The sequence below is a fragment of the Naegleria fowleri genome (genome assembly GCF_008403515.1).
Source record: "Naegleria fowleri strain ATCC 30894 chromosome Unknown tig75, whole genome shotgun sequence".
Taxonomy (NCBI): domain Eukaryota; phylum Heterolobosea; class Eutetramitea; order Acrasida; family Naegleriidae; genus Naegleria; species Naegleria fowleri.
In genome coordinates, this window is record NW_025408007.1 from 47,106 (window position 1) to 60,233 (window position 13,128).

Genomic DNA, 13,128 nt, shown 5'->3' on the forward strand with positions numbered 1-13,128 from the left:
GTTCTTCTGTCGAGTGTACCATTCAAGGTTGTGCTTTTCTTTTTCGATTTGGTGGTGTGATAATCTCTTCATGAAGAACTTGGAACCTGCTCTCGAGCATCACCAGTTGGACATTTTAAGCGACAGTTGTAATACTTTCGTCGTTCACGTCAAAAAAAATTAACGTTACCAACTTGTTCTCACCACTCACATAAAAATGTCAGCTGCCAATAACTCTGGTATGGAGGAATATAAACTCGCCGTTGGTAAGTTGATGATGGTGATAATTAACTTGTAATGATGGCGAACATAAACACTCGTAATAACACTCTCCAAATGTGTGTTGACGAACAATTAACAACAACAACAATTACAACTCAACCACAAAAACCACAACAATAACAACCACAAACACACCTATGGAACATCATTCCACACATGTGATATCACGCCTTCTTGACTTTATTGTCATTATTATTAATACATTGACTCAACCATAACAATAACAACAATCACCACATCAACAACCACTCGTTCGTCTCTCTTCAATTTCAACCCTAACAACAACAACAACAACCAAAATCAATCACCACCACCATCATTTGGGTTGAATAATGGCCTCTCCACTCCACCCATCATGATAATGATGATGATAATGGCATCAATGAATCCTCACCAACATGATGGTGGTTGGTCTCAACAGTCGGTGGAGGTGGTGTCGGTAAAAGTGCTCTCACTGTCCAATTCATTCAAAACATCTTTGTCGAAGAATACGATCCAACCATTGAAGACTCTTATAGAAAGCACGCCAAAGTGGATGATAAACCATGTTTCTTGGAAATTCTTGATACTGCCGGACAAGAGGAATACAAAGCTTTGAGAGATCAATATATGAGAACTGGTGATGGTTTCTTGTTGGTCTATTCCGTAATTGATAGAAAGACTTTTGAGGAAATTAATGATTTCTATGAACAAATTTTGAGAGTGAAGGATGCTGAGAAGGTTCCTATGGTGTTGGTAGGAAATAAGGTAAGTGTTGTTATTATTATTGTTATGGGAATCATCATCCTTCCATCCTTCCATACATTTCTCCAATCATTCCAATGGGTTTTAAATGTATTTCGTCGTGTTGGTGGTTGGCCAATTAACAATTTTCATTGGCGATGATGATATCCTTTTCATCACCATTATGATTCTAACCCTATCCGATTGAACCTCTCATGAATGATGAATGAATGAATCATCATCCCCATTCTGTCTCAACAACAATTTTCTAAATATTTAGTGCGATTTGGAATCTGAAAGAGTCATTAGTGCCGATGAAGGAAAACAATTTGCCAAGCAATTAGGTATTCCATCCTTGGAAACCTCTGCCAAACAGAGATTGAATGTGGATGAGGCTTTCATGGCATTGGTTCGTGAAGTGAGAAAGTCCAAGCCAAGCAATGCCGGACCAACCAAAAACCATCTGGTGGAAAGAAGGGTTGCAATTTGTTGTAAATTCTCTCTCTCTTTCGAGATTCTGAATCGTCTTGTTGTAAAACGTAAACTCGTTTCGTTTTCAAAAATTGTATCATAGTACACCATCTTTGATCATAATATCTTCTATACGAAAATAAATTGAGATTGATCAAGAGTTTTACAGCAAGAATAATATTGCATGCACTCGGTCATGACAACATTTGCCTCAAACCTCAATGTGGTGGTGCTGAGACAATTGCTCATTGTCACCTATTATTCATGTTGTTATGGAACATGTCGAGACAAGTCAAAATGTACAAGGAGGAATTCTCGTCAGTGCAAAAGAATCCCATCATGTGCCATTGTTGAAGAGTTCATGGCGTTTATTGAGGTCTATTCGTAATGTGTGGTTGAAAGAGTTTTTGTTCACCATGGCGTTTGATTGGTTTATTGAAGTCTATTATTTCTCATGAGACTTTGATAGTTGAACGAAGTAGGAGAAGGAGATTCATTGAAGGTCGAATTCACATCCGAGTGAATGACAGAGAGATCCAACGAGGACATGGAAGTCTTTGGATTTCTCTGAATATTGGCTGGAATTTTGTGAAAGCCAAATTTCTTTGCCAATTCTGTTGGCTCTTCAGGTGGCACTAAAATCCACATTTACATAAAAAGTGATAATAGGTGGTCATGAGTTCGATCACCTTTGGACAAGTGACACCCGAATTTTCAAGACCTTCCAAAGTGTGTGTATTGTCATACCATGGACGTTTTGCAGTCATTTTGAGATCATAGTCATCAGTAAAGTAGGTCACTAATGGATACAAGACATTTTCTTCTTCACCAGTGCTTAATTCCTTCTTTTCAACTGTTTGTTGATAAAGTTTTTCTTTCCATTCCTTAAATGGTAATGGTAAAAGTTTGAATCCTAATTTTCTACCAGTTTCGAATAATGAATTAAAGAAGAATTCATGAGGATTCACCAAGTGGTATGCTTGATGTTTTACCACACTATCCATGGTCCTCGACAAGTACACAATAGCTCCTGAAATAAAATCGACAGGTGACATGTCAAGTTTGCTTGTTGGCATGTCTGGATAGTAACCCATTTGAATACATCCCTTAATCATTCGACATAAAAAGTCATCTGGATTCCACACACCAGTCTTACTATGACCAGTAATATAACCAGGTCGATAAATACACACAGGTAATCCTCTCATTCTTGCATTCATACATAATTTTTCAGCGACATATTTGGATTGAGGATAACCAGTCAAATCTTCATGATAGGGCAATGAGGAGTCTTCATAGACATCAGTAAATTCCTTGTATTGTTCCGAATCAAAGACAGAAGTGGTGCTGACATAGTGCACAGGTGTTAACTTTTTTACCACCACAGGCCATTTTGAGAATCTCGCGGGTTCCATTCACGTTGGGAGCTTTCAATTTTTCATAGCTGTAGAGCCAGTGAACCGCAGCACCGTTGTGAATAATAACGTCAATGGTGTCGCTCAATTCTTCGAACTTGATAGGGCTTAATCCCAAGTAAGGTTTTGTTAAATCTCCCAAGACGGGAATGATACGTCCCTCCACAATTTCAGCCAAATTCATCTTATTCACTAAATTCATACTTTCACGTTCTTCTTGTTGATCCATCTCTTTGGAGGTCCATAAAAAAGTGATAACTCAATAAACTTTCCAAAATACGTTTACGGGCCTTTTCTTCATTGTCAGCTCTGACGAGACAATAAATTCTTGCACTCGTCTTCTTTAAAAAGTCAGCCAATAAAAAGGTTCCTAAAAATCCAGTGCAACCCGTGATGAGAATATCCTTTGGATTTTGCCAAGTTTTAGATAGGGAAATAAAATCATTAAAGTTAAGTTGATGGTGTGGACGAATAGAGGCCTCCAAGTGACAATCAGAAGAGACATCGGTCACGTGTGTCTTACTCACTCCTTTGCCACTTCTTAATTGTTCGATGGCCACAGCGAGGGCGCTCACTGTTGGTGCCTTAAATAACAATTCGACCGGTAATTTAGAAGCTCCTTCCACTTGTTGTCTAATCTTTAAAGTGAGTGTTGTGGCATTGATGGAGTGACCACCGAGATCAAAGAAATTGTCATGAATACCAATTCCTTGACCAGAACTTCCTTGTAAAATTTCACCCCAAATGGTCACTAATTGTTGTTCGAGGTCATTTCTTGGAGCTACATAGGTTTCTTCGTCTTGTCGTTGATCGGTGGAAGTAGAAGCACTCGTTTCAGGTCTTGGTAAATCTTGTTTCTTAATCTTTCCGTTTGGTGTTAATGGAATCTTGTCTAATGGAACAAAGTAAGATGGAATCATGTAATCTGGAAGTTTGCTTCTCAAATATTGTCTCAAGTCTTTAATGATGGTCTTGATGATACTCGCTCTCAAACCACTTTCCATGGTAAAATAGTTTCCATAAATGGTACTCTTTTCAATTTCTACTTTATCCAAAACAAAGTAGGTGACAATACGTTTTTCATTGGTTCCAGGAACACAATCTTCTCTCACAATGGTCACTGATTCCTTGACCAATTCATGGCTATTGAGAGCAGTGTTAATTTCTCCCAATTCAATTCTGAAACCTCTGATTTTAATCTGATCATCGGCTCTTCCACTGCATTCAGCGTCTCCACTAATGAGATATCTTCCCAAGTCACCCGTTCTGTACATTCTGTCAATGTATCCTGTGGTGAGGAAAGGATTTGGAATGAATTTTTCTCTCGTATCCTTTTCCTTTCCTTTGTAACCTTGTGAAAGGTGAGGACTACGCATATAAATTTCACCCATTTCACCAATTCCACACAACATGAATTTGTCGTCTCGTGAGGTGAATCTGGAGAGAGTCAATGCTTGAACGTCTAACATTCCTCTACCAATTGGAATAATGTCCTTCAATCTTTCGAAAGGAATTCCTGTTTCCATACATTTTTCACCAGGTCTTGGAACCATATAGTACGTGACAGAACGTTGAGTCTCTGTAGAGCCGTACAAGTTAATGACTCGAACAATTGGAGAAATGTCACACAAACGTTTCACAAACTTCTTTGAGAGCACATCACCAACAAAGAATGCATATCTCAAATGATTCAATTTGAGAGGTTCTCCAGTGCTGGTGGTAGCAATACTGGCAGCACTGGTTAATAATTGACCCATGGCAGGTGTCAAACAACTCACTGTAATTTTCTTTTCTTCAAACCACTCTGCAAGACGACCAGGATTGACAATATCTTCATTGGTTGGAATATACATGGTACAACCCAGGAACCATGGTGTGAAAATATCTCTTTGGAGAGGATCATGACTGATACCACTTTGCATACTAAAGACATCATTTTCACTCAAGTTAAATCGTTGCTTCATCCAGGGATAGTAGTGAGTGAGAGGTCCATGTCGACCGAGAACTCCCTTTGGAATACCTGTACTACCACTTGTGTAGGTACACACTGCAAAATCATCTTGTGTAATTTGTACCTTGTCACGCCATTCAGGATCTGAGCTCAAATCAGTGTCTGCATAATCCGCATAGATTTGTTCAGAAACACTCTCTGTAATGGATTTGAGAGAGACCACAAATCGAACAGTGGACTTGGTTTGAATGTACTTGACGACTTCTTTTGGAAGTGGACCAGAGGCTTCAATCAAAATGACAGCAGATGGAGAGGACACTTCCAAGCAAGTAATAATTCTGTCTGCTGGATAAGCAGGATCTAACATGTTAAAAACTGCTGCACATTTCAATGTAGCCAAAATTGCCAATACTACAGGGCAGCTTCTGTGACCAAAAATGGTGACAACTTCTTGTCTTTTCAATCCATTGGCAAGTAATTGACGAGCTAATTGATTGGAAAGCTTATTTAAGGTTTCATATGTTACAGATTCTTTGCTATCAACCATGGTAATTCGTTGGGGTATTTTCTTTGCTTGTTCTTGGAATACTTCATGAATTGCTCCATAGAAATCGTTATTCAAAGGTTTATCTGGATGTGGAAGGACTGTCTTGGCATATTCTGTCACAAGTGACACATCAAAAATCGATTGTATTGGTTCTGAAACAAGTTGTTTAGCAGCCAACTTCAATTGATTCAACATGTCTTGCATTCTGAGTTCTGTGAATAAATTAGTTTGATACGAAATGCTCACTTGATTTGTTTTAGTATCCAAATGCAAATGCAAATCAACATTAGAGATTGGGAAAGGAGAAGAGGAAGCGTTGACCAAATTGTAAGGGCCATCGTACGAGCTGAAAGAAACTTGAACTAGAAGAGTAGTATCCACTTTTCCTTGTTTTTGTTCAACCTCCGAAAGGATATTCTGAACATTTCCGAATTGTGACAAATTGCCAACAGAGTCACTGAAAGCCCCTTGAATGTTTGACAATAACTTTTTAAACTGTACTCCGTGGTCGACTTTTCTCGGGAAATTCCCTCAAATGTGTCTTCGTCAGCAGATGGCATTGGAATATTTGCAGAGACGATGAAAGAGTCACGTTCTGTGTTTTCATCTTGCAAAATACCAATCAAAAATGTCTCTTCATAGGTATAACGAGCGAGAAGTAATGCAAAAACAGACAATACAAAAGTGTTTCTTGTGAACGATTTTTGAGCTTCGGAATCTGTCACTTGTAAAAACTTGTCTTTAAAGGACTGACTGGAGAGTACATCATCTAATGAAATAATTTCCTTCAATTGTTCGTATTGCAAAATTGTGTTTGAGTTGGTCTCATTCTCATCCATCATTGTTCGAGGAAAATCTGTTGGCAATTTCAAACTTTGGTTTTGGTTGATGAGAGAGGACCAAAAACTCAATTGTTTCTCTTTCAATAATGAGGCTGCCATTGTTTGTAAAAAGGTTCAACTGTGTGATGAAGAAGGTCAAATAATGAATGTTTAAATTTTCAATTAAAACTTTACAACGCAAGAGTTTCTTTCAACAAGATGCACAATGAATGAAGGAATGGACGGACTGATGAATGGGCTGATTCTGATATCACCAACGAGGAGAAGCAAATTGTTGTACAAGATTCGTCTCAAGGCGTTCTTCAAGACAATCCAAGACTTGTGTCGACTGACTGCAGCAAAGAGAGCTCTTCTCGCGTTTTTTTGTTCTTGTTTCAAAAAAAAATTCCATAATTTCGCGAAGGTGGGAAAACCTTTTGGTGAGTGGGTAACTTTTGGAAAAATTCCTGCTTCGTTCGTGGCTCTGATAAAGTCCCGATTGGTGATTTGTCATAAGCTGGGTTGTTCTATGAGCTTTGAATGAAATTCTCCAGAAGCATGATTGTAATGATCTGTTTTAAGAGATTGTAAGAGGGATGAAAAGCTCACAAGTAAGGTTTAATGATGATGTAAGCAGAGAGCGAGAAGACCTTGTTTGTTCTTTTAAGGATCTCGGAAAGGTATTCGGTATAGGATCAGGTGGAGGAGGAACCTTACTAGTTCTGTTTGATTCAATCAAATCAAGCAAGCCTTAGATCAAAATGTTTCAAGAAAAGATCTCGTAAAGATATTTGAAATTTTCCGAGTGAAGACTAAGCAAAAAGGTCTTTTAACAACAACTTGTTGATTTATTGAAGTACATATGCCACTAAGGTCAATTTAGAAGCACTTTCTGTGGACAATACCTGGACCGGCATCCTCATATTCTTCCTTGGTGATCCACATTTGTTGGAAGGTGGACAATGAAGCCAAGATGGAACCTCCAATCCAGACCGAGTACTTTCTTTCTGGTGGAGCCACAACCTTAATCTTCATGGAAGCAGGAGCCATGTTGGTCAATTCCTTGGTCATTCTCTCAGCAATACCTTCAAACATGGTAGTACCACCAGACAAGACAACGTTACCATACAAATCCTTTCTGATATCAATATCACACTTTCCAATCGAGTTGAAAGTAGTTTCATGGACACCAGCAGCTTCCATACCAATGAAGTTTGGTTGGAACAAAACTTCTGGACATCTGAATCTTTCATTTCCAACAGTAATCACGTTACCGTCTGGCAATTCATAAGACTTTTCAACGGAGGATGATTCAGCAGCAATCTTCATTTCTTGTTCAAAGTCCAAAGCAATATAACAGAGCTTTTCCTTGATATCTCTGACAATTTCTCTCTCAGCAGTGGTATTGAATGAGTAACCACGTTCCATGAGAATCTTCATCAAGTAATCAGTCAAATCTCTACCAGCCAAATCCAATCTCAAAATAGCATGAGGCAAAAGCATAACCTTCATAAATTGGAACAGTGTGAGAGACACCATCACCAGAGTCCAAAACAATACCAGTGGTACGACCAGAAGCATACAAAGACAAGACAGCTTGAATGGCAACATACATGGCTGGAACAGAGAAGGTTTCAAACATGATTTGAGTCATCTTTTCTCTGTTAGCCTTTGGATTCAATGGAGCTTCAGTCAACAAGACTGGATGTTCCTCTGGAGCAACTCTCAATTCATTGTAGAAGGTGTGATGCCAGATCTTTTCCATATCATCCCAATTGGTGACAATACCGTGTTCAATTGGATACTTCAAAGTCAAAATACCTCTCTTGGATTGAGCTTCATCACCAACATAGGCATCCTTGTTACCCATACCAACCATGATGGACTTTTGCTTTGGTCTACCAATGATGGAAGGGAAGACAGCTCTTGGTGCATCATCACCAGCGAAACCAGCCTTACACATACCAGATCCGTTATCAACTACGAGTGCTTGAACGTCGTCACACATTTTGTTGTTCTTGTTGGAGAGGAAGTTGTTGTTGAGTTTTTTGTTTTGTTGTGAAAATGTCTTGATGATCGGGTTGCGTTTTATTGTGAATTGATGCCTGTCAACTTGACGAAAAAATGACACCCCATCAATCATTCTTGGTGTTTACAATGGCAACCCGGTACCAGTTGTCATTTGACACGATATTTGGAGATGATCAAGGAAGTGAGCACTTGAATTTGAAGGACAGGTATTGATGGGCATGAGAGCTTTCAAATTTGCAGTAATACAAAGATTTCAAAAGGGAATCGATGTAAGAGACCGGAAACATCGGTTCTGCATCTAACAACACTAGATTCACATTTTAAGGATTTTTCTGATTCAGAAATCAAGGACCTCTTAGGATAAGAGCACTCCAAGCTTATAAGCTGCAACCTTGATAAACAAAGTTTCTTCACAGATGTCAGACCCGCTTTCAAGAAAAAGTTGAATTTTCACAAAAAAATGACCAAAAGAAATCGAAAGCCTCCTCGAAAGCTACATCATCATCCACAGAGCAAGCCTCTTCATCCTCAACAGCATCTTCTTCCTCCGAATCTACTACTGCGGTTTTCGATGGAGCTATTGGAATTGATTTCGGTAATCATAACTGCACCGTTGCCTATTTTAACGTACAACATTTGCTTTCATCATTTCCAAATTTAAATTCATCATCGGCTTTAACTTCCTCATCTCCGAATAAGCCTTGTTATGCTGCTACGGTGATTCAACCAGTTCAAAATATGAACAGCCATGTGGTTATTATACAGAATGAAGATGGTGCTCATCATACACCTTCCGTGATAAAGGTGAACACAATCATCGAAGGAGAAGGAACAGATAATGAAAAAAACAAGAGAGAAATCATTGTAGGATTTCCTCCTCTTCCTGGAGCATCACTCGCTCCAGACCAAGTTATTTCCGATTTGAAAGAATTCATGCTGGAGGATGAAGAAAGAATGAAGAAGGAAAATACGGAATCTCCAGAACGAATTGCGTTCAATGGAGAGGAATATTCTCAGGATTATATGGTCAGCTTGTTATTGGGAAAGATGAAAAATATTGCAGAACATTATTTGGGAAAGAAAGTGAAAAAGGCAGTGATCAGCTGCCCTTCGAACTCCTCACATTGTGAAGCAGTCATTCGGAAAGCATGTGACCTGTTGGACATGAAAGTTTTAACAATTCTCAAAGAACCTATTGCAGCCTTAATTGGTTACGGATTTGATTTACCCAAGCCAAATGAAGGAGCAAGGAAAGTTTGTGTGATTGACGTTGGTGCTTTGGAGACAAATATTTCAATCGTAAAAGTGGCAGAAAATGGCCTATTTGAAATGATTAAGAGTGAGTCGAAACGACCATTGGGTGGAGAATCCATTGACCAAGTTATGATTCAAATGTGTCTCCAGGAATTTAAGCGACTCTATTACAAGAATATGTCTGAGTCAATGTTCCAACAAGAAGTTGGAAAAAATAGAAAAGTCCAAAACAAACTAAGAAGATCATGTGAAAATGCCAAGATAGTGCTATCGAATAATCAACAAGCCATGATTGAAATTGATTCACTATATGATGGTTTAGATTTCCAATTCAAAATCACTCGTGCACGATTTGAAAGCTCAGTCATGTCAATTTTTGCAAGTATCATTGAACATGCAAGACAAACAGCGGACTCATTGGCAGAACAAGATTACTCGTTTGCATCCATTACCGACGTTGTTCTTGTTGGAGGCTCTTGTCAGATTCCCAAATTAAGAGATAGTATTCAAACATTATTTTCTCAAGCCAAAGTGCATGATTCGGCAGTTGAAGATAGTATAGCAATAGGGTGTGCCATTCAAGCACATTTGATGCACATGTACTCGCATTTAATGAACAACAAAACCAACTAGAGAGAGTATTCTTATTAATGAACATTTCTAATTACTTTCATGCGAAATAATTAATGAACTACTGAATGAGTTATTTAATCTTCTTAAGATCGTCCAATGCTTGCTCAATAGTTTTTATCATTTCTTGATCATTTTCTAGGAGATAGTTCTTTAACACAATTTCATACTGTTCTGCTGCCTTATCTTTCTCTCCTGTCACATTTTGTAATACTCTGCCAACACAACTCTGGCTTCAGTTGTCCGAGGAGATGGATCAATTTCGATGGCTTTTTGCAGTCATGTGCCACTCGTTCAATATATTGTGTCGAAGTTGGATCACTGTGTGGAATACCTTCTTTACATCTCTTCAAAAACTTGTCGTAATAAACCATGGACCGTTGAGTGTACAAAGTTGGAATTGGGGAATGCTCGCTAATTGTAATTGCTTCATTCAAATACTCGAGTGCTTTGTCAGAGTCACCAGTGGATTGACCTTGGGCTGCTTTCGCTCCCAGTTCTGTAGCTCGATCATAGAGGGATTGGAATTGTTGAAGCGTTTGGATCTGTAATTTCAACTCTTCAATGTAATTGTGCAAGTCAGGATGTGAATCACGTAAATGTGGATGTGAATCCAAAAGTGCGCTCGCTCTTTCAATATCAGAAGTCGAGCCATTCAAATTCTTTGAATGCATTCGGCACACTGCACGTCTGACATAGCCCTCAGCAAGAATATCTTTTGAGATCATGGACTCATTTTCTGGTTTTTCGAAATGCTCTACAAATAAGGTGAAATCCCGTTCAGCATTGTTCAGAAACACTGAGCTACTGGACGAATTGGCCATTTCAGACATGAATGTCTCTGAAAAGACTCTTCCTCTCACATAATAAACGTAATAGTCAAGAGTGAAATCGGTAATATTATTCTTCTTGGCATATTGGATCGAGTCTTCGATATACCTCTCGCAGTCCATGAGACAATTGTTGAGAACTTGGAGAGCGTCGTCATTCCACTCTGAATTAATTTTCACAGAGAGTGTGTTGCCAACTTGTGATGTATCATTATTGGTTCTTTCATTTGATGTTTCAGCTGAATTTGACTCTTCAGAAGCAGGACTTTCTTCTTCAATATTCATGGCGGCTTCACTATCTTTCATTTCATCAAACAATTCCAAGTTCAATTCAGCTCGTTTTAGAAATTTAACTGGAACTGCATTGTTTAAATCAATAGATTTTGAAATATGATGTAAAGCCATTCTCAAATCTGATTTGACAATTCTCAAATAGGTTGCATATGCAAAATTCACTTCGTCACTCTCAGATCCAGACTCAAGAGCTTTGGCATAATCTTGTTCCATAATTGTAGAATATTGTTCTTTTCTTTTGGACTTTGTGCTCTTCTCCACAACACCATAGCAGCGCTTGCTCGTCGGCACAAAATCGAAATGTTCAACTCCTTTGCTGCTTCAATAATTTCAGCAATAGGATCTCCAAGAAAAGTTTCTTGTTTTTTGGACAAGTCTTTCAACATGATCATCAATGTATCAATTTGGGCAAGAAGAGTAGTAAAAGCATTGACATTATCATAAATTCGATATGCAATCGGAATTGATTTTTGAACAATCATAAATAATTCATAGATTGGTTTTTCTTGCTCATTGAGAACAATCTGTTGTTCTTCTGATTCTCCTCCTTGAGATGAAGATTGATTCAAGCTCCGAGTCGAGTAATGGAAATTTCTGAATATTGTGAATGATGATGAAGATAAGGCTTGATGATGATTCAAAAATTATTATTTAAAGCATTCAAACGTGGATGAAAAATCATTGCATGCCATGTTGATGAACAATAGTGTTTTTGCTTGCCTTTCCGATCATCATCATCATTGTGTTATTACTGTGATGGAACAAGAATCCTTGTCGAGACATTTTTTTTTCAAGTTCTAAAAATTCATTCTCGGTTTTAAGAGGTCATCCCTTCTTTGATCGACTCAATATCTACGAAAACTATTGTTCTCTGAGAGAATCACAAACGAGAATAACAAGACTCTTAGACAGCACAACCCCTAAGTGTATCTCACACGCACTCCATTCCTTTGAGAAAAATACTCCAAGTGTGTACATTAAATCCTCCAGAATGCTCTTGGATTGGCTTGCAATCACAAACCACACATCAGTGCATTTGGAGAAGTTTATGGATGTTGTTTTGACAGTTCAAAGCATTCACAAGTTAAGGTGATTTATCGAACCATGATTGTGGTATTTAAGCAGCATAAAATTGGTAAAAGGCTCGAGATTGCGTCGAGTAAGGCTTGACATCCTTTTGGCGTTGTCATTTACATTAAATATGGAGATTTTTAAAGTGTCACTTGTCGATAGGAATGTGGTTCGAGTGAGCACCTTGGCTGTTTGATTTAAATGTCTGTTTTGTGAGAACAGAAACAAACGCCTAGGTGTGTTTGGCTTGTAATTAAATAGGAGGATTCCCAAATATGGTTCTGTCTTGTTCTTCTTCGTTGCTTCTTTCTTCTTTAAATAAATCTATTAAACGTCAGTCTGTTTTTCCTTTTTTTCCATAATGAAGAAAGAACAATGTAATTTGAATCATGATTGTGAAGAATGGCGGATTCCTTAATTCATCCATTAATTGAAACAATAATTTACAAAAAAAAATCTAATTAGTTTATTGTTAGCACCACTGGTGCTGGTAAATCCGTGAGGATTGGGGTTTGTTTTTGAATTGGTTTTTTAAACCTTGAGTTTTCATAATACTTGGTGTGACATTTACCAACTAGTAGGGTGAGAATTGTTTGGATTTCAGGCCAATTTTGGTAAATATTTGGTAAATTTTTAAAGTTGGGCATTTGAGTATCTCGAATCATTACTCCGTCATGATGAATAATGAAAACTTTCCTTCTTTCACAGTATCTTGATTCTTGATAATCGTTGAGGATACATTGCATTGATGTAATATCTAGGAATTTAGTGTAGAAAAAATCTCTAAAGCATTGAGTATTAGGGCAATAGTATATGAAATGTTTTAGAG

At 38.0% G+C, this 13,128-nt stretch overlaps 7 protein-coding genes across 7 annotated transcripts in view; 2 read left to right on the top strand and 5 right to left on the bottom strand.

Annotated features, from left to right (window-relative positions):
- Positions 1-196: 196 nt before the first annotated feature.
- Positions 197-1,558, top strand: FDP41_010132 (uncharacterized protein; the record flags this gene model as incomplete). The annotated part of the gene is made up of 3 exons (XM_044700397.1): positions 197-245; positions 683-1,008; positions 1,265-1,558. The coding sequence occupies 3 exons, from the start codon at positions 197-199 to the stop codon at positions 1,556-1,558; spliced, it is 669 nt and encodes a 222-aa protein (XP_044556319.1).
- A 329-nt stretch (positions 1,559-1,887) lies between these two features.
- Positions 1,888-6,309, bottom strand: FDP41_010133 (uncharacterized protein; the record flags this gene model as incomplete). Its single annotated transcript, XM_044700398.1, has 5 exons — positions 1,888-2,090; positions 2,162-2,825; positions 2,875-3,101; positions 3,151-5,770; positions 5,827-6,309. The coding sequence occupies 5 exons, from the start codon at positions 6,307-6,309 to the stop codon at positions 1,888-1,890; spliced, it is 4,197 nt and encodes a 1,398-aa protein (XP_044556320.1).
- A 759-nt stretch (positions 6,310-7,068) lies between these two features.
- On the bottom strand, positions 7,069-7,617 carry FDP41_010134 (uncharacterized protein; the record flags this gene model as incomplete). The annotated part of the gene is made up of 1 exon (XM_044700399.1): positions 7,069-7,617. One exon carries the CDS (start codon positions 7,615-7,617, stop codon positions 7,069-7,071), a length of 549 nt encoding a protein of 182 aa, XP_044556321.1.
- A 31-nt stretch (positions 7,618-7,648) lies between these two features.
- Positions 7,649-8,197, bottom strand: FDP41_010135 (uncharacterized protein; the record flags this gene model as incomplete). The annotated part of the gene is made up of 1 exon (XM_044700400.1): positions 7,649-8,197. The coding sequence occupies one exon, from the start codon at positions 8,195-8,197 to the stop codon at positions 7,649-7,651; it is 549 nt and encodes a 182-aa protein (XP_044556322.1).
- A 116-nt stretch (positions 8,198-8,313) lies between these two features.
- Positions 8,314-10,107, top strand: FDP41_010136 (uncharacterized protein; the record flags this gene model as incomplete). Its single annotated transcript, XM_044700401.1, has 2 exons — positions 8,314-8,426; positions 8,637-10,107. 2 exons carry the CDS (start codon positions 8,314-8,316, stop codon positions 10,105-10,107), a joined length of 1,584 nt encoding a protein of 527 aa, XP_044556323.1.
- A 179-nt stretch (positions 10,108-10,286) lies between these two features.
- On the bottom strand, positions 10,287-11,441 carry FDP41_010137 (uncharacterized protein; the record flags this gene model as incomplete). Its single annotated transcript, XM_044700402.1, has 1 exon — positions 10,287-11,441. One exon carries the CDS (start codon positions 11,439-11,441, stop codon positions 10,287-10,289), a length of 1,155 nt encoding a protein of 384 aa, XP_044556324.1.
- A 1,681-nt stretch (positions 11,442-13,122) lies between these two features.
- Positions 13,123-13,128, bottom strand: part of FDP41_010138 (uncharacterized protein) — a gene marked incomplete at both ends in the record, with an annotated part of 741 nt that continues 735 nt past the window's right edge. Inside the window, one exon of the mRNA XM_044700403.1 lies at positions 13,123-13,128. This exon is cut by the window's right edge and continues 735 nt beyond it. Within this exon, the coding sequence (XP_044556325.1) occupies positions 13,123-13,128 (6 nt within the window).